Source organism: Dermacentor silvarum, chromosome 10, assembly GCF_013339745.2.
Source record: "Dermacentor silvarum isolate Dsil-2018 chromosome 10, BIME_Dsil_1.4, whole genome shotgun sequence".
Taxonomy (NCBI): Eukaryota; Metazoa; Arthropoda; class Arachnida; order Ixodida; family Ixodidae; genus Dermacentor; species Dermacentor silvarum.
The window spans coordinates 8,163,542-8,186,663 of NC_051163.1; the positions used below are offsets into that span (position 1 = coordinate 8,163,542).

The 23,122-nt window shown below is 44.0% G+C and overlaps 1 protein-coding gene and 1 long non-coding RNA gene across 2 annotated transcripts; both read right to left on the reverse strand.

Annotated features, from left to right (window-relative positions):
* Positions 1 to 1,549: 1,549 nt before the first annotated feature.
* Positions 1,550 to 9,338, reverse strand: LOC119431094 (uncharacterized). Its single transcript, XM_037698570.2, has 2 exons — positions 8,352 to 9,338; positions 1,550 to 7,423 (listed from the first exon to the last, which is right to left on the reverse strand). Exons 1-2 carry the CDS (start codon positions 9,009 to 9,011, stop codon positions 7,139 to 7,141), a joined length of 945 nt encoding a protein of 314 aa, XP_037554498.1. The 5' UTR covers positions 9,012 to 9,338; the 3' UTR covers positions 1,550 to 7,138.
* A 5,325-nt stretch (positions 9,339 to 14,663) lies between these two features.
* Positions 14,664 to 21,982, reverse strand: LOC125940914 (uncharacterized). The gene is made up of 2 exons (XR_007464076.1): positions 21,180 to 21,982; positions 14,664 to 14,877 (listed from the first exon to the last, which is right to left on the reverse strand). It is a non-coding gene; the product is annotated as an uncharacterized LOC125940914 (long non-coding RNA).
* Positions 21,983 to 23,122: the final 1,140 nt, after the last annotated feature.

Genomic DNA, 23,122 nt, shown 5'->3' on the forward strand with positions numbered 1-23,122 from the left:
AGCACGTGTGAGTGTCCTTTACGCCAAATAGGCTGGAATGAAATTGGCAAACTTATAGCATTAGATTAACGGCTTCACGAAAAATTTGCTTCATATATTCAAAAATACGCGTTGGATCCGCATAATTATTTTTAACACTATATCGAATTCACCAGCAGACTCAGGTTCAAGAAACCAGCTTCAGACAAAAATGCCGAGCTCATAACTATATTCTGTGTCAGAGAGGAGGTGATCACTCGCCTTGAGCGCTAAGCAATGTGATGAAAAAAATATGGCCGATTTTTTTTTTATGCCTGTTCGTGAATGTTTATCGCAACGATCGAAAATGCACTTTTCTCACTTTAGCTCATTTTATTTTTTTAAGTTCGTTATGAACGTAACATTGAGGTGTCTATACCCCTCTCTCTTTTCGTCCCTATGTCCCCTCCCTCCCCGCCTGCCTTTCCCCTCTTGTATAAAGGGACACTACAGAGGAACAATATATCAAATTAGACTGATAAAGTATTCTTTTGAAAATGTATTTTCGTTAATTTAGCAATAATTGGTTGATTATTAGAAGTAAAAGATGAAGGTTAAACATCCATTTGTTAAATATGTGGCGAAACCCAAGCGCCGGTATGTCGGCGCGATGTTACGAGTTTCAATGCATTTTCTCCTATTCAGGTCGTTGTGGCACAGTAAAGACTGTTCTTTAGAACGCAATGTAGTCCATCTTTACAGATACAAAATTAACTAGGCCCTCGCAGATGCTCTCAAAATGCATGACGTCACGGCTAGATGTGCGGGAACATAAAGGCAATGTTGCCATTTGTCTTTCGGTTCTCCATATCTTCCAGCTCATCGAGGCTCTTCTCATGGCAAGTGTTTTCTTTTTTTTTCCTTTTTGGTATCGCAGAATGTAATTTACTAATACAAGTTAACGTGTTTTTCTATGTGGCATCCCTTTTAAAGAAGCAGCTGTCTCGTGTCCAGAGCCCATTTGCACATTGCAGCACCAAACAACGCAAAAATTATGCCATTGATATTGGTGAGACAATTCAGTTCACATTCTGTTTATTCATTTATTAAAGAAATATCATCACAACCTTTATTTACAACGTGGCTCGCATCATACTTCGATGTACGAGTCACTTAATGCCAGAACAATGAAACACAGAAAGCAAGCCTGCTTATACAGAATGTTGACAGAATTGGGCTTGATAAAAGCAAGCTACACTTGGGGTAAAACACTTCTCTCGCAATTTTCTGGCGTAAATATAAATAGGAACCTTAAAATGGTGACATTAGTACTTACATCAGTACTAACACCACATATTCACCATTCTGTAAACAAACAAAAGAAAGGAGAGAAGAAAACCAGACAAAGAAATTGCACACTATGTGGGAAATGTTATTTGGCAGTGTTTAGGTGCAGCTGTAATTTAGGCTTCATTTGCCACAAGGTACAGTAGGATGTGCTGTCTTTTACACATCCAGCATTTAATAGGTTATGTTCAGCTTTTCAACACTCTACAACGACAAAGCAGGAAAGTCTCTCCACATCCTACAGTTCTTTTTTTGCAAACCATACGGAGTGCTTTTCTCTCTTAACTCGGTCAAATTCATGTTAAAAAATGGAGGACGCTTAAGCTTCGCCTTTAAGAGTGGAACGCGATAGCGTTATCAGAACCCATTCGCACCGTATTTTTCTTTGAGTAAGCTTCACTGCAGCACAGAACGTGGGAAAGCCAGCTTACAAAGACCAAGATTACACCGATCCCCTTAAAGTCGGCTTCACTTTTAAACAGAAATGCATTGCCGGGAGGACGTTTTTCCAGGGGCAATATAAGTCGTCTTATATTAAAATGTGAAGGCGCTCGGACCTTTTTTTACGATTTTATTAATTGTTTGCTATTGCCCCGACGCGCGCGCGGGTCCAAAACGCATTAGGCAGGCCAAGTCCCAATTTGACCTGCCGAGGATGCGAGCGCCATCTGGATACGATTTTCTCAAGTAGCCTACCCGAGCGCGCGCCTGTTGATATGGTAGAAATGCTGGTAAAAGGGGTTCGTGTTTGAGTTTCCTCGTAACACAATTATGTTTTCTCGTACCTTCAAATAACAGTCCGACGCCACCATGTCTGTAGGTTGTGGTTAAGTCGTATTTTACAATTTTTCTGATGGATTTCACAGTGAAAAATTAAATTTTTGTTCACTAACACCTTGCACCACGCAGAGGACCTGCGCGGTCGCAGTGGTTCGGGATGATTTTCTCCGCCACGGACGCCGACACCTACGCCCGATTTTCTGCGACACAGGGCCCTTAACACTATCGCGCTAAAATAAGCATGCTACAAATGTTACAGTCGGGTACAACTTTAGAAGGCAGCGGCATTTGCCCCCTCAAAGGCGGCTGCATACGGGCCTCCACCAATAGGCGCGCACTATAGACTTGCGTCATGAACCGGACGGCCGGTGTCCCCGCCGACGGAGAACATGGCAGCCCGCGCTTCAAGCTGGGGCGAGTCGCGTCAGCGGGACTATTTCTTTAGTCGCGGAGGCAATCGGCTGCTGCGCTTCGGTCATCTGGGCGGGGCCTCCCCTGTCTTCTTCAGTCGTACCCGACTATAGGAAAATACATATTTGCAGGTACATCATTCACAACGTGCACATTCAGTGAAAGGGTAAATGTCACATAGCAATGGCCACAGAGATAAAATTAAAAAAATTAAACTGTCAATAGAGCATGCGTTTACATATTATAGATATGGGATGGTTACATATTATTCAGGATATGATGGTTACTATTCAAGATTATCGTATGCCAAAATATATTCTCCATCTAACTTGGTCCTGTCATTGTGTCAACGCACATAGCACACTGCAAAGAGCTTCTTTTCATTTGCGCATTGAGGCAAGCCGTGTTTTTTTCTTTAACTAGCTGGCTGATAAAGATGTTGCACATCTAGTGCATCGGATTTGCCAGACACCTAACAACATTTGGCTTGGGACACACATAAAGGCTTGTTGCATAAGTACGCACATACATACGCAAATATGTTTCTAGAATTTTTATTGCCAAGTTTTGTGAACAGTTAGCTATGAAGCAAATTGAGCAGAAAAGTTGGAGTGAATATTGCCAAGCGCATGGGCACTAAATGGGCTAATTAGCCATGAATAATAACCTTAAACTTTATATTTAAGATGTCTTGTTTCAACGTGTTTGTAATCAAAATGCTTAAACTTAGGCAAGTGTCAACTTCTACTGAATGTTTACCCTCAAACTTGCTGCACACCTCCACCATGGCATAATAATAATTTTAAAAAATTTACGCAGAAGTCTTAACGTTTCTCTTTTTTAAGGTAACAATTCTGCAGAACCTAACAAAAAAAAAAGAATATTTGCATTCATTTAGCATTCCTACCAATGCTAGCAATAAGGTCAAAGGGAATGCAAACACAAACATTTAGGCCTGTGTTGCTTGCATTGTTATACTGTGTGTATATGATATATTGTACCAATAAGCTCAGCATCCTGCTGAAAATGGATAACCAAGGCAGCTTGTAATTTCCCGAAGAGGAATCTTGCAGAATTAAAACCGTATATAAATAATGCGATTTGCCTCACCTTAGTGGAATAAAAAGTATAAACACACTATCCTCCATAGTTGCACCATGCATATAACACGATAGAAAATTTTAAATAAGAAAAATGAAGATGCAAAACACAGACCATGCAGAGGAAACCATAAAGTCATTAAAACACATCTGGCCAGTTTTGTAACCAACTGACCAAGTTGAAATGGCAACAAATGTCGGCAGAGAGGCACCAGAAAGCAAGTTTAATATAAATGGGAACTAACAAACATTTCTCAAATGATTGCAACAGCTGTGCCCAGTCAAACCCCACTGGCTGCTTCCTGCTAAGCAGTCTTTGTTATCAACAATATTCGAGATTTAGCTTCAAAGAACAAACAAAAGGAGTCACTGATTCACAACCTAAATCAGACACTCCATTGCATATCGGCCCATGATGTATGAACTAAGCAGTACCAAATACATATTGTGGTGCAAAAAAAAAAAAATGCAACTAGTACAGGGATTAAATAGCAAGGATTAAATAAAATGCTCAGTAAAATAGCAAAATATGCAAGAATGGAAAAAGTAAAGAACATTATGAAGACAAATGTTAAATGAAAGGATGAAATCAAAGGAGTTGCTGCAAGTAAGATTAGCTGTACGCTTCTGAAGAGCGCAGCGTCATGGTCTTTGGTACACACATCCTCAATCGATCTATTTCCTGCACTGTCGGAGCTGGTGCATTAAGCTGGATCAAGTGCACATATGCCACACATAGTTAATAATAATAAATGAACTCAGTGGCAGTGAAAAGACACAGTAGGTCTTGCAAAGTGAGATTCCATGGATGCATCTATGAGAGTAATAAAATGAAGGGGGGAGAGGGGGAGTGCCTAACATGCCATTTTTATGACTGCAGGAGAACCAAGATAGAGTATGTTGCACCAGAGTCCTTTGATAACATTTTTTCTGGTCACAAAACTTGTATGGGAAAGCTTACTACACTGCCTAAAGTAGTAGGGACGAGGTGCAGCATTGTTTAGAGGGCACTTAGCCATTGGCTAGAGGAGACTAACTTGCAAGCATATGAAAGCGAGTTGAGTGAGCATTTCTACTGCAGTGTTGCAGGAAACAGCACAAGAAGCAGGGCATTCAAGTGAATACCACTAAGTGTGCAGTTCCTTAAATAAAAAATGACATTGAAGTTTCGTTACCAGAGAAAAAGTTATCGAAGGACTCTGGTTCTACTTTTCATTATGGCATGCAGCAATGATGTCACAGACCACAGAATGTAGGGCCTATTAAATGTCACAGTGCTCTGATATTTCAGTTTGATAAGAGCAGGTCTGACTAGTTGTTGTAACATGTTTTATGTAGTTTGAGAATGTGTGGCATTCATTTGATGTACAACATATTCACAATATACTTTGTACAGGCAATACTGTCAGAGGTTGTATTCACAAATGGGCGCTTTGTACAGGCTTACTGCCAGAGGCTGTATTCACAAATGGGCACCAGCGGCCAGAAGAATGCAGTATTTACATTATGGAAACTTACAAGCAACCCAAACGGGACCTTTCACAGTCACTTGGACATGCAGACTACTTCTTGCTATGCTGTGATGCTTAATGTGTTCTACTGTAGGCATATGAAAGCATACTTCAAGACTATACAAGCCCGATGAAAATTTTCTTCTGCCCACAGAAGACGATGACAATGCTAGTTTGGCTGTGTGAATTCTATGTGCATGCAGAATGATTTGGGTAAAAGAAAGTGTTCATGTTGAATACAGATCAACACACAGCTAGCAGCCAAGAATTCTTGTTGGATGAATGTGGTATCACATAAACATAGCTAGAAAAACTGAATTGCTTGCTAAAACTGTTATGGCCATTTACAGTATTGCGAATCCCTTTACATGTTTCCTCACGTGTAGGGTATCAAACCAGTCATGTGTCAGGTTAACTCCCAACTTTTTGTTTCCTTCTCTCCTTCTCTAGTTCTGCAGCAGGTCAAAGCATAACAACAGTCCTGACATCGACAGCCAAATAAAAAATGTAGAGGCTAAACACTTAAATTGGGAGCACCCCCTTATCAACAAGCCATTTTTATTCCTGTGATAAACTATAGACTTTGCTCACTGACTGCATATGCAATCTTCGCTTAACCGAAAACAGCTGTGATGCATCACCCAATGGCAAGCCTTTCTCCTCAAGAAATAAATTCGTCATTCAAGCAAACTTCTCTATAAAACACTCACAGATAAATGTTTGTAAAGCAGCTAATTTGTGAAAATTTACCATGTGTCGTTCAAGCCAATACTACACACATGAACTTTGCTGAAGGCAGCACAGTCATGTGGCCAACATTCACAAGTGAGCACTAAGCACAAAGTGAGCGCATGCTTGGGCAAAAACATAAAATGTCAATGCCATTAAGGTTTCCAAACATCAATCTTTTTAGCTCAACTCCTGTGCAACAGTTTGTGGTGCTTTACCAATGCAACTGATTTTGCTGAACCAGTAGAAACAAAGCAAGAGTGCTCACACAGAAAACAGCAATGCCATTGGAACCTCAGTTACAAGATAATGACGAGAACTGCCGAGCTTTACACCTGTGTAATGATGATCGGTGTTTGGCTGAAACTAGCAGTTGTACTATCAACAGCAGTTATAGTACAAAGCCCATCCTCTATGTCTTCACAGCTAGTGCCACGTGGTGCTACCAGAAGACAACCACAGTGAAAGTAGCTGCACACACCACTTTAGACAAAACAGTCAAAAGCAGCCAAGGATGCCAATCACTGTACTATATTCGTTAAAAATAAAGACCATGGTTCCCTGATTTTAAAAGCAGTCATGGCCCTGGTGTGTCTATGTACAATAAGTACGATAAGGGACAAAAGTTTGCGGACAATGTTGAGTGTAAGCCAAACTGCTCTGCTGCAGAATCATTGACTGTCGGGCCAGTTGGTGCATTAAGTTGTGTCACTGGGCGAAATAAAAGCAGAAATGATGTGGACAGGACAGAGTGGACAGGACAGAGTGTCTGTCCTCTTTGTCTTTCCGCCCTTATTCTGCTCAACGACACAACATGCTCTGCTGAATTATCTGGTCGTCAGGTCTTCAGAAATAAGTTTGGGGCAATCATTTTGTGCTCACAAGAGCACAAAATGGACTCCCCAACAACAGTACATGCGGCACATTGTCATGCTAAGCAAGGAAGTTTGCCCACATTGGAATGCATGCTACTTGTTTGACAGCACTTCTTGCTTGACTTTCCTGAGCTAAATAACATTTTTTGTTTTCTTCTCTGTGACTGAGGCCTGGTGAAGCAAAACATGCTGGTTGAGCCCTCTCAAATGACTATCTCTGCTAGAATGAAATTGATGTGTGAAGCCCTCCCCCTTGAAACCAGAATCACAACAATGCAGCTTGGTTGATGCTCACATGGTGTACAAACTTCTGTGCCTGAGCCAGCATACCCCCTAAATTCACTGATATGATATTGCAATGCACTGATGGCTCAGAACCATGTACAACTTGGTCAAAGTGCACACAGCACTGACCAGGCCAATCAGTCTACAATGCTGATGACACTACAGCGGCCACCACGTCTCCATTTGGCACAGGCGTTGTTTTGTCATTCTTGCCAAGGACAGCCAACAGATCACGCACACACTTCACTTTTTCACGGTCGACGGACAGCTGTTCTTGCTGCAGTGCAACTCGACGTTCCTCCAGATACACCAGCCTCTGCAGTAGGCTGGTCGCGTCAGCCTGAGAGCCATGGCGTGCTTTCTTGGCACTAGGCTCGTCATGCTCCGGTGGTGTCTGTGTGTGCACCGAATTGCAGAAGCGCACCAACTGCAGAAGGAAGTGCAATGGTTTGCGCAAGAGGGATTCTCTGTAAGGCTGTTTATGTTTCAAGACTATCTCTAGGTTATGAGAAACCGTGTCACAAAAGGCTCCAAATTTGTTTTGACCCTCTCGGGTTACTCTATGTGCACAAAAATATGAGCAACTTGCCATATTGTATTGCACCGATGCAGTGAGCCATGCACAAGTTAGTGTTACATTGTATATTTGTGTGTACTGCACGGAGAGATCTATAAGTCTATATGCTATAAGCGTCTTGCATCTGGAGTTTTGTGTGAATGGGCTCATCTGCATGATATTTACTATGCTTGCATGTTAACATAAACAATGTTATGTTTTGCAGACAAGTTACAGAATGGGGCACTGCATACACACACATTGCATAGTCTGATCACTGATGGTCACATTGCACTAATTATTTGTTGCACTTGAACTGTGCCTATGATCAGGCAAGTGCTACAGAGAGGCCAACAATGCTCAATTCTATAATGCGATATATTGCCTTTAGCAAGACAGCTAACACAAAATTCAAGTCCTCACCCAGAACAGCAACACTATTTAAAGTGTTGAACTATTAATGAATCCTTTATACTGCCTCACCTGTTGATTATCCTTGCACTAATCTTTGCCAGAGGGCAGCCTATTTCTATCTCTATAGGTAAATACAGGTGACCAATTGTATCGGCTGACTGCAGCTGGTGGCTGATGTACCATTGCTGGATGCTGCCAACATTAAGCTGCGACAAGTGGTAATGGCCTAATAAATCCAGCTAGGCCACTATGGCCCTGGGCACTATCTGCGGAACATGGTTGTTTTTGTTTTTTCTTCCCTGCGGGAAACTAATTACTACACTATTGCACTTCTGCTACTAGTACCGCAGTTATGATGTGAACTTGGGTAATTTCCGGCAGTTACCTGCAGCTCTTCCGACGAATCCCGCGTGCTGCTTGGTGGCGGCCGAGGTGGCTTCACGGGTGTGATGGACACTTCGCGATTCAACGCTACGATGGTCAGACCGGCCGCTGGCGTGCTGCCGCCGACCGAGGAGCTCAAGGACGTCATTGTAGGCGTCAGTGACCGACATGTAGTATTCTCCTGGTGCAGGAAAGTGTCGGTAGTGATAGATCGCACACTTGTAGGGACGATTTGGAGTTGTAGAGGCTCCTGCGACGCTTGCGAAATCGGCGGGCGCGAGCGCTCGCCGGTACGCTCTGCAGAGCCAAGCGCTTTCAACGCGGCTAATTCGTACGGCTTGAACGGCGTCGAACGCTTGCCCTGGCGCAGATCGGCGACGATGCCTGTCCACTTGCGCAGGACTTCGTCGTCGGTCCTCTTGAGCCGCTGAGACACTTCTTCCCAAGCTACGCGCTTCGAAGTGCCGTCCACCGAGCCCAGTAGCACGGAGGCGCGGGCCGAGACTAGTTCCACGAGCTGGTCAACGTCGCTTGTTGTCCAGGGATGCTCGGCTGAAGTGGCCGAAGGCTGCGGCGAGCTAATGCTGCTTTGCGGCTGCGTAAATTGTTGACGCCTCGGCGTTGTTCTCAGCCGTGCAAAACCACCTCGACTCGTCTCCATCTGTGCGCGATGACCGACGTCCTGGCAGAATCATGGGCCGTTCGTGTGTCGTTTCCACGCTGTCTTATTATTCACAGCGGCCTCAGAGTCACTAGCGAAGCACTTTCAGCGCGTGCTTCCGAGTGCGAAGACGCCGGCGAGTGTTCGAACGCGCGGAGTCACAGAGCGCAGGCAATCAAAACGAGGCGCGCACTTCGCAATAAATCTGTTTGTTGTATTGACATGACAAATATACGTGTACTTCTCAGACAATTGACTAAACATTTACACTTGTTTTACACATTTACGAGTCGGTTACAGCTGCTAGAGAGCGTTGCCTAGAGCCAACTAGAGTGGCCGTACGTGGCCGTACGATGAGGAGACAGCCTAGAATACCAACGCCCGCAGCGCCGCAGCGGGCTGTACGGCGGCGTTAAGAACCCTAATTAGCGTGTTATGGCCTCCGAGATCTAGCGGCGCGCGCTGAGTTTTCGCTAGGGGTGTGCGAATATTCTAAATTTTAATAAAATTACATTATGGGGTTTTACGTGCCAAAACCATGATCTGATTATGAGGCACGCCGTAGTGGGGGACTCCGGAATAACTTGGACCCCCTGGGGTTCTTTAACGTGCTCGAAATTTTGAATAACGAATCGAATAGTATCGATTCAGTCTTCGAACTGAATAGTAACTATTCGCAAATGCGAATATTTTTCGAATATTTCAAAACGTCAACTGCACCCAAATAAGCATAAAATTGGCATAAAAATCGGGTAAATTTTCACCCCCGCGGAACTTGCGTTACACACGCAGTGGAGCAGCCTACGTCAAATAGGTAGCCGTATTTAACAGGCTGTGCAGCAATTATTCGCACTCCCCGAAGAGCTCTGTGCATGCGAAGAAACTACTTGTTTGCTCCTAATGCTTCATTTGTGCTTTTAATAACCAACGCTTCATAGGTACTTTGTAATGACAGAAACATAATAACTTTAATAATACTGCGATGTTGACATCGTTTTATATTAATTATGATAACGGATATTCATTATTCTAAAACTATTCCAAAAGTATTCGATCCGCTTCTGGCACTATTCGATTTGGTCTCAAAAATCACTATTCGCGCAGACTCCTGTTTCTCACTGTAAACGGAGAAACTCTATGCGCGCTGTTGACAGCGCGCGCCGCCCGATCTCATGCGTGTGCCATTGGTGCCATGGCATGGTATGTCCGGAGCTTGCGCTCCAGACATCCCATGCGGCGCGATCCCCAGCAAAAAAGTGTGATCCGGCGCCCGCGTAGCATTTGCAAAAACTCTCCTAGCGATGACGTCACTGCGCACAGCACCTTGCGATAGCCAATCAATAGCTAATCAATAATCAATCAATAATCAATAAATTTCGGGAAATGCTGGGGATGACTTGGTAGTGCTTAGCCTAGCCCAAATACGTGGCCAATACCTGGCGATAGCCAGTCGATAGCCAATCAATAGGTAATCGCTAATCGATTAATAATCGATAAATTCCGGGAAAGCATAACCCGTAAGGCCAGGACCAGCTAGGTGCCGATAAGCTCCGCTGTTTCTTTAGCCTTGCGCCACTAGTGCAAGCTACGTGTTTTTTTTTTTTTTTTTTTTTTCTCCCGCGGGCGGGCCGCAGCATTCGTCGGAGGCGCATGATTTTAGGCCAGTTGCGCGCGTACCACTGGTGTAGAAAATTTTGAAAATGGTGCTGACAGCATCGAGAATGCTGAAGGTAACGTTTATGAGGAGGTTGGTTTCTTAAAGCCGTATGAATTGGGCATACTGATGTAAAAGGAGCTTTGCGGCGAGTCCAGACATTTTTCTGCCAATGATAAGACGCTTTACTTTGTGCATCTGATCTAGTAATGCTTGTGGCACATCCATGTGTTTGGCTTTTTAATGCGAAAGCATTATATGGCTCACGAGGCAGAAAATCGGGCGTCGTCGGCGTGACCATGGTTGTCCAAAAAGTCAAGTGAGCCAATCAAGGCATTTTATGACGTCAATTAATTAATTTGCAGAGTGAATTAAGGCGAAGTCAATTAAGACAGGTTTTATTAAGACAGAGTTCATTACGGCACTCGAACACACGACTTGGTGGGAGTCGAACCCACAACCTTTGGTGTTAATTAAGGCGAAGTTAAATTAAGACGACTGAAAGAGCATAGGCATCACGCGGTGGTCGCAATGCTTTCGCATTCATCCACGTAGGAATAAGTGCCCCTTAAATTTTTTTTTCTTGCCTGTGCGCACGCATGTGCGCGTGCGCCGCAGGTATTTCATTCAGCGTGTCTTCTTAATAATCAATTAGTCGCCAGTGCATCGTTCGTCCATGTGTTTGTCTTCTCAATGTAAAAGTAGTTTTGCGCTGTGGTCTCAACTGATTAGCACGGTTGCACAATTTCAGTGCGAGCAAGCGTGCGCGATCATGTGACCACCCCCTGCACATCCCCTGTATCAGTGAGAAAAGCAATTATTAATCGTCACCCACTCATACGCACATGGCAATAGCCTAATTAAGAACAGCAGAATATTCCCAGCAGCAATAGAGTCCCAGCAGAATATTTAGCATACTGACGACAACCCCATTTTTAGACAATGTACAAATTGTCGCAGCAAAAACGCTGATGAGCAGCCCGGAATAATAATAATAATAATAATAATAATAATAATAATAATAATAATAATAATAATAATAATAATAATAATAATAATAATAATAATAATCCAGCATTAGGAAATGCTTCGATACGAGCAAAGTAAGGCACCTTTCTTCCCAAACAACACTGTTCTTTGTCGGAACAAAGTTCTTTCGACTAATGTTGTGCAGCCACTGCATTTTGCGCGAGCCATCACGCTTTCCTTGTGGTATCATAAAAACCGCACAGCCATCCTCAGGACTCTTGCCGCAGTTATATCCGCTACTGCACGGCATAGCGCTAGCAAAACACCGCAGGAAACACAGCGTGCAACGTTCACTGCGCCGAGGCAAGGAGAAATATGGCGCCAACGAAGAAGAAAAACACAAGCAAAACGCAAGATCCTCGCTTTTCCAAAGGCAACGTCAGGGAGACACCAATCGTCGTGCAGAAAAATGGGCGCAAAGCCGGTTCCCGCGGAGAGGACGTGCAAGGGGCGAGGAGGAGGCGAGGAGGTCGCGCGTAGTAGTAAGTGATTCTTGAGGAAAGGGAAAGGTTGACGCTATCTTCTGCAGCCCTTGAGGGAGCACGGCTCAGCGCCAAAGGGGAGGGGTAAGTGGGAGCGAAAGAAGGGATAAGCGCCTTGATAATTTGAAAGTAGCGACACTCTCCTCCCCGCCGCGCTTTCCTCCTCGATTCCCCTCGCCCGCCGGCTACGCGCACTGCGCACGGCACGCGATTGCGCCTGGGCTCCCGCGGACGGGCCGCAGAATTCGATGGAGGCGCACGATTTTGGGCCAGTTGTGCGCCCCAGTGGCGTAGAAAATTGTGAGAAATGGTGATAACAGCATGGAGAATGCTGAAGGCAACGTTCATGAGGAGATTGCTTTCATCTTAAAGCCGTATGAATGACACACACTGATGTAAAAGGAGCTTTGAGACGAGTTCTATACTCCAGTTATTTTTTCTGCCACATAATACGCTGCTTTACTTTGTGCATCTCATCTAGTATTGCTTGTGGCAAATCGCTCTGTGTTTGGCAGTTTTTTCTTGTATGTGCGCGCATGTGCACCGCAGGTATTATATTCAGCGTGCCTTCTTATAATGAATTACTGGCGAGTGCGTCGTCCGTCCATGTGTTTGTCTCAATGGCAAAGTAGCTTTTGCGCTGTGGTTTCTGTATTGAATAGGACGGTTGCGCCATTTCAGTGCGATGAAGCGGTGCCGGCAACCACTCATCGCCCACAGTAACAGAAGCTGAGGAAAGGTATTTGCAGATTCTTTAGGCCTCGGTGTCAATGAAGCTTAAAAAATAATCGGTATACCTATGGGAGAAGGTATTTTATATTTTTAGGCAAAAGAAACGCCTCTGGATAAGGTATTTTGATAGTTCACACCAACATACCGCTAAATTATGTAGTAGGATAGTTAAAATTGTGATTTTGATTAGCGGGGGGCCCTATTGCCGACGCATTGCAGATTGCGGGCAAGCATGCGGAGGCGACAGGCTCTGCATAAAGGATCATAGTGTCGTTGGCTGCGTCGTTAAGCGACCGAGTTTTGGAACTGCGTTAGGCTTCAGCTTTTTTCCCTAAATTCTTGTAATATGCGCGGCTCAAATTGGTCTTCAGTGAAATGTAGCTAGAACATTTATCAAAGAGTTAATCACTCAGGCAGGATGAATAAAACGTCCTTTATACAAGTACAAATGGCTAATACGCTGCAGTGCTAAACATTCCCACTGAACACACATTGGTCTAGAAGCCGTCTTCAAGACGTCTTGACAAGATAAGTAAGACGTCTTGAAAACCCTTTTAAACGTTTACAAGACGTCTTGAAGACGTTTTGGCAAGATTTTAAATACTTCTTCAAGACATCTTACCAAGATTTTGTCGGACGTCTTAAAACGTCTTGTAGCCGTCTCTAAGACCGTCTAATGCACCGCCAAATTTGGGATATCAGACGTCTTACAAGACGTCTTGTAGACGTCTCAAAGACGGCTAGAAGACATCTTGCAAGACATCTTGGGAACGTTTTGAAAACGGCTACAAAACGTTCTGCTGGACGTTTTGAGGATGTCTTAAAAACGTTTTTAAATGCTTTAAACATCTACTGGTCGACTAAGGCATGGCATTTTCTAGTCGCTCGTATTTAGTTACTTAAGCCCTAAATATTGTTTTACAGTATTTATAGTATTTACAAAAGATAGTGACAGTGGAAATATACTTAGATCTAAAGTGGAGAGGATGTGAAATTTGAACACGACGTAGGTTATTTCAACACAATGTATTCCATAAAGTTACGCAATCTTCACTTTGAGGAAAAAAGTGAAGAAACAAATAAGCAATAACCATGCTATGAATGTATATATAATATATGAAGTACAACGGACTTGACCTCTCTAAACTTTAGTTCAACACCTGATCTATTGTCACCTAGGGGAAGCACTAGCACAAATGACATTTTAAGTAGTTTCCAGAAGCTGAAATTAGGTCATATTGCAATCCAGCTGGTCTGTCTCCTTCAGATGTCAACTATCCAACGAAATGTTGCCTAGCTTCAGTGATCTGGCTAGAAACAGCATACACTGCGCATTACGTCCAGGAAGACCCAATATCATTTTACTTACCTTGTCAACACTGATCTAGATTTGCAGATGGAATAATATAAAAGCCTCCTGCAACACTATTACAGAATTTTTCCTTGCATGGATGTTTGGCACGCACAAGAATTTAGATACACAAAACACCCTTCCATTATAGCATTAATTATAAAGGAATTGAGTGTCTCCCTGTTATCTGCTACATAGAGAAATCAATGAGGATGTTCGTATTCCTCGCAATATTGAAAAAAGGTTGGCTTTACCGATAGCACCAATCCCTATGGCCCATTTCTTACAACCCACCATAGCAACACTGAAATATTGGCAAAGCCACAAAAGTGATGAACACGTGTCAAAGCCACGTATGCTTAACATAAAGCATGATTGTTCACACAAATGAAGCGCTAAAGTGGTCAAAGGTTTCAAAGAATTTTTAATAAATCAATAACACGCCACTACATAAGCAAAATGTTTCTAATGCACCTCCTAGAGTTTTGCATTGTGGCTGGCTGTTATAACAAATTGGACACTTCACGATTCAGGGAACTAGCTTAGACATTTCCACAGGCTGATGCACCCGCAGAAAATTCAGCGTGTTCCAATGATGCTTGACCTCAGATTTCGCACCTGCAATTAGAAGGTAAGACAAAAGATGTTAGATATGTTACAGTGAAACTTCGTTATAACGAAACGGGGTATAACAAATTATTGTATACAACAAAATGACATTCCCGCTGAAATCTCCGAAGATATCCATGTTTTTATAACCTCGTTTCAACGAAGTAAACTTATCCTGCCAATAGATACACCAAACTTCAGTTTTTTCCGAAAAAAGAAATGCCCGACCCTTGCAGGCTCGCTTCTGCTCTCCGCAGGGTAGAACACACATTCGTTGCCGATGTTTAAAACGTTTACGTATTTGCGTTGAATCCACCGTCGAACACTGGTACTTTTCACCACTACGCGTAGTTGCGCGTAAGCAGACTCTAGATCGCCATCGCAATTCCTCTTACTGCGGCACCACGCAGGCTATATAGTTAGTGCAGCTATAGGCGTGGCCTCGGAGATTGCGCCGGTGCAATTTCAGAGGCCACGCCTCCCTGTGTCTACCACGTGCTGCTCGCACACGACGAACATAGTTGGTGTCGCAGCGTGCAACCTATTCAACCGCGTCGCCGTTTCGCCGGTTTCGCGATGCTAGAGACGACCTAACTAAAAGCGGTAACGAAAGATCATGACATTGAAACAGAAAGCAGCTATCGTAAAGGCAATCGTGTCAGATGCTAAGAAGTGGTGTGTTAAGGACGCCAAAGTTTCTTTTGCTGTTTTATTAGAAGTTCAGCGAGCACGTGGCCATGTAGTGGTTCTGCTGCTCGAAAAACCGTCTGCTTCTATACAAGTTGAAATTTGTGCGCGACATTGCGCATATATTGCAGTGAACGGCAGTAATGAACATAATGACGTAATTTTGGCTCCCCCTTCAACTTCGCTATAAAAAGATTTTATTGCATATGACTGAAGAGTTCCCACTCATTTATACCGCAGCCTTGTTTGCAAACAGTAACTGTTAGAAATCCGACCTAGGTATCTTCCGTATGCAGATGCAATAATGCCATCATTGCGATTCGGCCTTATCTGTAGCCTTGGTAGCAAGCCCTCGAGATATTACCGTGAAATCCGAATTCTTGGCAATAACGACAGCCTTGTCCAAGAAGGCCAGTGCCATTGTTGGAGGCTGCCATGTCCTCCGCAACTACGTCGCAAGCGACATTTTTCGTTTTCAAATCATACACATGCTGCAAGCCCTTTTTCGAAATTGCATCTTTTGTTGATTTAAACGTAGTAGCAGTTTGCGCCGAAAAATAATTCTACACCATGTCCGCACCAGTTCATGATGCAACGTGCAGGCAGGAACATATATGCGGCGCGCGTCATAGGTTTTCAGAACACGTGACAAGGCCTCCTTTTGGGGACATATTGAATGGCAGCGTCGACTCCAGGACGCGCGGCCAAGCGAGGTCACTGGTCAACTTGAACGATGTTCTACGCAACGAATGAAACACTTCCGGGGTAACCGCACTCAGAATGTTCGCGACGTAATTTGAGCCAGGCGCGTAGCCAGGATATTTCTTTCGGGGGTGGGGGTGGGGGAGCTAAAGCACCGCGATCGTCCTGACTGCGGTGCTTCGTTCTTTTAAGTTCCCAGGCGTCGGAGATGCGTTGAGACGCGAATGCCCATAACAGCCGCACGTTCGAAGGATACGCGCCTTTGTTAATAGGCGACGTGCCAGGCACAAAACGGAGCAGGGCGCAGGCCGTAAAAAAAAAAAAAAAAAGAAAAGAAAAGAAAAAAAAGAAAAAAAAGAGACGAGATTTGGAGAGAGAGAGGGGGGGGGGGCGGAAGCCCGGTCACCCACCCCCACCTGATACGCCACTGCCATGAGCGTCCTGATTTAGAGCAAATTTGCCGGGATCGCTGTAAAATTTTTGCTTTAATCCTGGCGACCAGATTTCTGACAATGACTTGCACAGATTACGTCCGAGTGAGCATAACCGGAAATGTTCATTCGTTCGACGAAAAATCGTTGAGGCCTGCCACATTGCCGGTCACACGCGCCCTCGAGCTCGCACGACCCTCGCCTATGTCCCTTGAGTGAGCAAGGCCATCGCAATTGTTCTGAAACCCTATGAAGTCAATGTCCCACGTTTAGGCCCACTAGTTGCAGCATGAACAGGGAGATGTGAAGATGCAGAAGGTATGTTCCAAGCATTGTATACAGAACAGCCGGCGCGAATCGCGACTATCTTTACATCAGCGAAAGCAGTCATTCTGAAAGCGCTTGAAGCATGAAACCTATGTCAAAGATATCAATTAGAAATGAATCAGAAGTGAAGAAACAATGTTGCTTTCCATTGCACTTGCGGAGCACGTGGCAGGCTGAATATGCCACCGACGAGACAAGGCTTCTATCATTGCTAAGGAAACTGGATTTGAAGGGAGTTTCTGGAATCCCTTGCTATCCAGACTACAAAAAACTACAGAAAAAACGCTGTATCGCAACGATGGCAATATCCCGCCTGCATGCGCAGAATGCCGTCGTTTCGAGCAGTTCGTGTTGTGAACAAGGCTTGCGTGCGTCCAATTCTTATTACCACTTTTTGATCGGCGTCCTGTTTTTTTTTTCTTCTTGTAACATGAACCAAGAGAAAGCATAAGCCAGATGCAGCACTGAATTTGAATTTATTATTCTAGCTGTTGCAAAGTATGGAAGTCAATGTGAGCAGAAACACTGAAGACGGCAAAATTCTACGTATTAATCATTCTTGTGGTTTAAATTAGGACAGATAGATTTGTCAGTGAAGCAGCATAAAAAAATTAGGTCCAAACTATCAGTTAATGAGGACACAAAAATACATATGCCGCACATACAGGTCACACAATTTATTTATTTAAAGGCGCAAACGATAGGACATTACATCCGTGTGTTATTCTGAAGGCCAACATCTTGTTCTATCATTACTGAGGCCGCAATGACGTATTCACCTTCTTCTGTCATCCTCGCCTCAGTGGTAAGCTCAACCTACTCAGCGGTTGGTTCAGCTTACCGGTAACATCATACTCAATTAAAATGACAATTACATGACAAGCGCCATGGGCTAGTCATATCACTACTTCAAACCATTACGTTATTAAGCACCTGGAATAGCATGTCAGGCGAATAGCCAGGCTAAGATCTCCAGCATCTCATTAAAGAATGCTACTTTCTCTCTATGTAACACAGAAAGCAGCTTAATAACGTAATGGTTTGAAGCATGTGATATGACTGGACCATTGCGCTTGCCCAAGTGCTATCTGCCACATGCAATGTTTTTTTTTTTTTAATTTGGTTCAGTCAAAAAAAAAAAACCTTGTAGAATGAGAACATACGGTATGTTCTCATTCTACATGGTCCTTTTTATTTTAGCTGAACTAAATTGTAAGAACATGTGGCAGACAGCACAATTGTGCTGTCCAAATTGTTCTAAATTACTCGATGAGGTGGCCTATTACTTCTACGAAAAATCTAAACGTTTAATTGAACAATTGACACTTACACTAATTAACTTTTTATTAATTACCTCACTGCACATATTTTAATTGTAGCTAGTGATTATGCCAGGCATATCGACTTGGAACAAATTCTGAGGATGGCAGCGGTTTCGAGATATGCGGTATCAAACTTGCAGTAAAAATGCACAGTTTTCTAACTTAATTTTTAAGAAAACACTGTTTCATACATTGAAGCACACACTAACTGGAACGCCAATGCATTTCGGTGGACACATTCAAAATTATTATATCGAAACTAGCGTAGTCCTCAAATCTCGGTCCAAGTCGATATGCATTGCATACCCACTAGCTACAATTCGTAGATTAAAAATATGTGCTGCAAAGTAGTTCGTTTATTAGCGCAATTAAGTAAATTATTCGGAAAGCATATTGGTTTCTCGTAACGTAATGGCCGCCTTATCGAGTAATTTTGATCAAGGTTTGTAATTGTGCTATCTGCCACAGGCAATTTTTAAAAAATTGGTGCAGCTAAAAAAAGACACCACGTATATGGTCACATAATCCGCTCTGGAACAACAATGCGGCCTGACTTGTAGACTATATTTTCGCATGTCTATGGCACAAGAGGAATAAGAAATGACCTTTTCAGCGTTTCAAATAATTAGTCTTGCGATAACAAAGGCCTATCGTTAAGTGGATCACAGGAAACCACTCTCTCATGCATCGTCCTGTTTACCAGCGCTTCAGCTTGCTGATAGAACGCTGCAAGTGTCTGATTTTGCTCAACGCTTGACGCTACGCGCGAGTAGGTACACATACCTCAATTTATTTAATTATTCAGGTACCTCACGGGTTCCCACTGGAACATTAAATGAACAAGCATTTACCATATGCCGCTCTACTATTGCCGCTACCGTATCCAGCAGCTACCGGTTGGTTTGCTTGCATTGCCTAAAAAGCACGCCACGCGTACAACTGGCGCAGCTTAGCGAGCACGCGCCAACCAGACTTGTGCCTGAGAACGTCGCGGCAACGGTATAAAGCGATGTATAGCTGCTTTGCTAAACGTTCGTAACAACACTAAAATTTCAATTTCCCTTCCCTTTCAGAGAAGTGCGTTGGAGGACATCGCTACCAGCGATCCCATGAAGCTCTGATAAAATAACGGTTAAACAAGAAACAAAGCAACAATTCACAACAGCGTGACCCGCCGCGGTGGCTTAGTCGGCTAAGCCGTTTTGCGCTGCCGAGCGAGCACGAGATCATTTTGATGGAGGCGAAATGCAAAAACGCCCGTGTGCTTGCGTTGTATTGCACGTTAAAGAACCTGAGGTGGTCAAAATTAATCCGGAGCCCTCCACTACAGCGTGCCTCATAATCAGAAGTGGTTTTGGCTCGTAAAACCCCCGAAAGAACACAACAGCGTGGAAACGCGTAGATGGCCTGGCGATATTTCTTTAACCAGAGAAACAAACAAGGAAACAAAATATGGGGCGTGCTGAAGGTGCGCAAATCCCGCCTGCGGCGGCCGCATTAGAATGGGGGCGAAATGCAAAAATGTCCGTGTGCTGTGCATTGGCTGCACGCTAGAGAGCCACAGGTGGTAAAAACTCATCTGAAGTCCCCTACTAAGGCGTGCTTCATGATCATATCACGCTTCCGGCATGTAAAGCCCCAGATTTTCATGAATTTTAGTTACGAGTTCACCTAACGTTTCGTTTTCAGCCTGCGAGATTTAGCATATTCAGATTATGACTTGCGGTAGGAACGCCGATGCGACTTAATTTAAGCCATGCACAATTTATGGGTTAAATTGATAGCGCGAAAGAAAATTATGCGCAAAGCGGCGTGTTCCCGAGTCTGCATCCATGAGCAAGCACCCACAAAGATCGCAATATTTTAGAAATGCCTACCAGCAATCAATAGATTCGAAGCGTGGGTGAGAGTAGCTCGACCAAATGCGCAGTACACAGTTACATCACCGTCACTAAACGCAAATGAAAAGACTAAAACAAGTGAGTCACACGCAACCAGTACAATACGAGTTAAAACATAACACGTTGCAAGCAAGCGCAGTAACACGCAACAGCAAGCGCGCGATTTTACGCGAGAACAGTGGGGATCAAGATTCGAGGCAAGGAATATTTTTTAATGGCGCTACCGCGCCAGCCAGGAATTGAATAACAATAAACATGCCAAACAAATTATGTCGGCTACGCAAGTTTGCCTCATCGCGTTCGTGATCGCCAACAATATTAATGCAGGAATGGTGGTCCACTGGAAGAGCAAGCAGCGTAGTTCTGTATCGCCAAACGAGCGACACTAGTTGAAGCCCTAAAGTTTCGGCATGCGTACAGCAGCAGCTGTGATAAGCCTGCCATGAGTAATTGACTCTCCTTAACGTTAAAAAATTATGAGGTTTATACGCGCCAGAACCACGATCTACATTATGAGGCACGCCAAAGTGAGGGATTCCGGAATAATTTGGACCACCTGGGATTCCTTAGCGTGTACCTAAATCTAAGTACACGGGTGTTTTAGCACTTCACCCCCACAGGGACACTAACTGTCCCGAACGCATTCCACGGACCATGGATGACTGCAATATAATTAGGAATTAAATTTGTCAGTGCAGCGCTATATCTCGCACGTTGTCAGGATCATCGAGAAAAAACACGAAAACGCGTCATGAAATAGTTATTCACAATGTGGAAAAAGCAAGCATTATTTTATCTGTGACAAACATGTATCAACGTTTAAGACGGCGGCAAGCTCACAGTATACTTTTCGAGCGCGTGGCGCGAACGTGACATGCCCATACAAAGCGCATTTGGGGGTAACAATTCTCAGAAATAAGGCACTTTCGTGCGGTACTCACTTTTTTTTTTTTTTGTCCGTATCGACGAGGCAGAATCCGCTTTCCGAGTCAAAGAAGCGACGCCGCGTACTCCGAGGGTCAGCAAGGGTCCTTGGTTAACGCATCGAAGACACAAAATGGAGAGCACGCTCGGCCAGTTTTCGAAGTCGGAAACAAACGCGCGAACCGACTTGCCCGAACAACCGGCGCCGCTTCCCGCCGTGAAAGATGTGAAACGGAAAAGATTGAAAGGGCACGTCGCGAGAGAGAACGGCAAAGGGAGGTTGAGCTCCCGCGACCAAACCAACGCCCTCGCTCATGGCTTTTGTCACGTGATAGTTGGAGGCGTCTAGAGAGAGTGGTTGTGAAGAGGAAGAGGCGCTATGCAGCCAGGGCCGCCGAGCATGGGGGGAGGCAGAAAATTCCAATCTCATCCTCCTTCCATGTCTGCCAGTCGCGGCGCCGTTAGCCTTTCGTTTGCACGGAGAAAGGAAACTCCGGACGCGCCCGCACTGAAATGCGCAATGCTTGCAGCGTTAGCTCCGGATACTTAGGAATGGTGAAATCGACATTCTCGGCAATCGCTACACCGATTTCGATGACGTTTCTTGCATTTAAAATACAATGTAAAATCAAGTATGGGCTGGAAGCAGATGTTGATTTAATGTCGGCGCTGTCTTTCGAAAGAGTCTCGAAAATTGGAAATTATCATGTTTACAACTCTGCGACATAGCAATACTAAACGATATCGCAATTTTGTAATGTGCACCTAATAACACGTCCAAAGCAGACAAAATAGATGCAGTATACGCGGCTCTGAAAGATACCGCCAATTATCGAATGTGCTTTTTTTTTTTTGCAACGCCCTTGTAAACGTTGTGATATAAGCACACGTGGACTGCAAACTTATTTCTAAAGCAAATTTGCCCGCTTTACGCGCTCCGATCTTGGTAGACGCTTGCATAATACCCCCGATATGCATCGGCTGTATATGGCTGCACTGATCATGAGCTGCGGACCAACCGTGCTCGGTCCTGGTAACTGCAATATCGGTCTTGGTGTAGTTACCAATTGGTTAACTTAGCGCTTCTATGTATGTGACAAATATTCCAAGTAAATATACAAAGTAGGGTCATTCAAAACATTTCAAAGAGGTCGCAAATAAACTTTGCAGTATTAAAATTTCTGGAACGCTTACTATAATATGTGGTGCACTGCTAAAATCGCCGTGCTGTGGTTGCAAATAATTGGGCAAAACGAACACGTCTAGATGAAATGCCATATATGCTGCTCTCCCACCAAAGTACACATCCTTATTTATAGCGCCAATTTTAGCTGTAGGTTTTGAGCGTATATAGGTATTTAATTTGAAAGAGCGATGAAATGAACAATTCAGTCTCACAACTTCGGAGTACACGACGGTGAAACGCGTTTTAAGGAATTGAGGAACTTGCGATACTATAGTTTTTTACTACATGATTGAACAGCTGACAGCGGAATTGTGATGCAGCTCAATGTGCAGATTTCGGTAGGAGCGAAAAACTGTCAAATAACGCGCTGGCGTGGATGTTGAACTAGCATCGTGCGAAAAACGCCATTTGTGACAGCCTGCAGAAAACCGCACAGGTAAAAAACCCGAGCGATCTTCTGCCACAAAAATATATCATCGAACTCACCTATTCATCTATCTGAAACTAACACTCACACTAAATTTGCGCAGCTGCTCAGCGCAGGCACACGTTTTTCTGTTACCCGCCACGTTAGCTAAGTGGCTATAGCATCGCGCTGCTGAGCTCGAGATCGCGGGTACGATAGGATCGAAATACAACAACGATCGTGTACTTAGATTGATGTGTATCTTAAAGATCCCAGGTGGTCAGAATTAATCCAGAGTCTCCACCTACGGTCTGCTTCATAGTTTAGGCACGTACAACCCATGGATTTATTTTTCACTCTTTCTGTTT

Excerpts from the sequence above, each read along its gene's own strand:
- LOC119431094 (XM_037698570.2), bottom strand. The coding sequence starts at position 9,011 with ATGGAGACGAGTCGAGGTGGTTTTGCACGGCTGAGAACAACGCCGAGG. Across the intron at positions 7,424-8,351 it reads ATTCGTCGGAAGAGCTGCAG|TTGGTGCGCTTCTGCAATTC; the intron begins GTAACTGCCGGA and ends TTCCTTCTGCAG.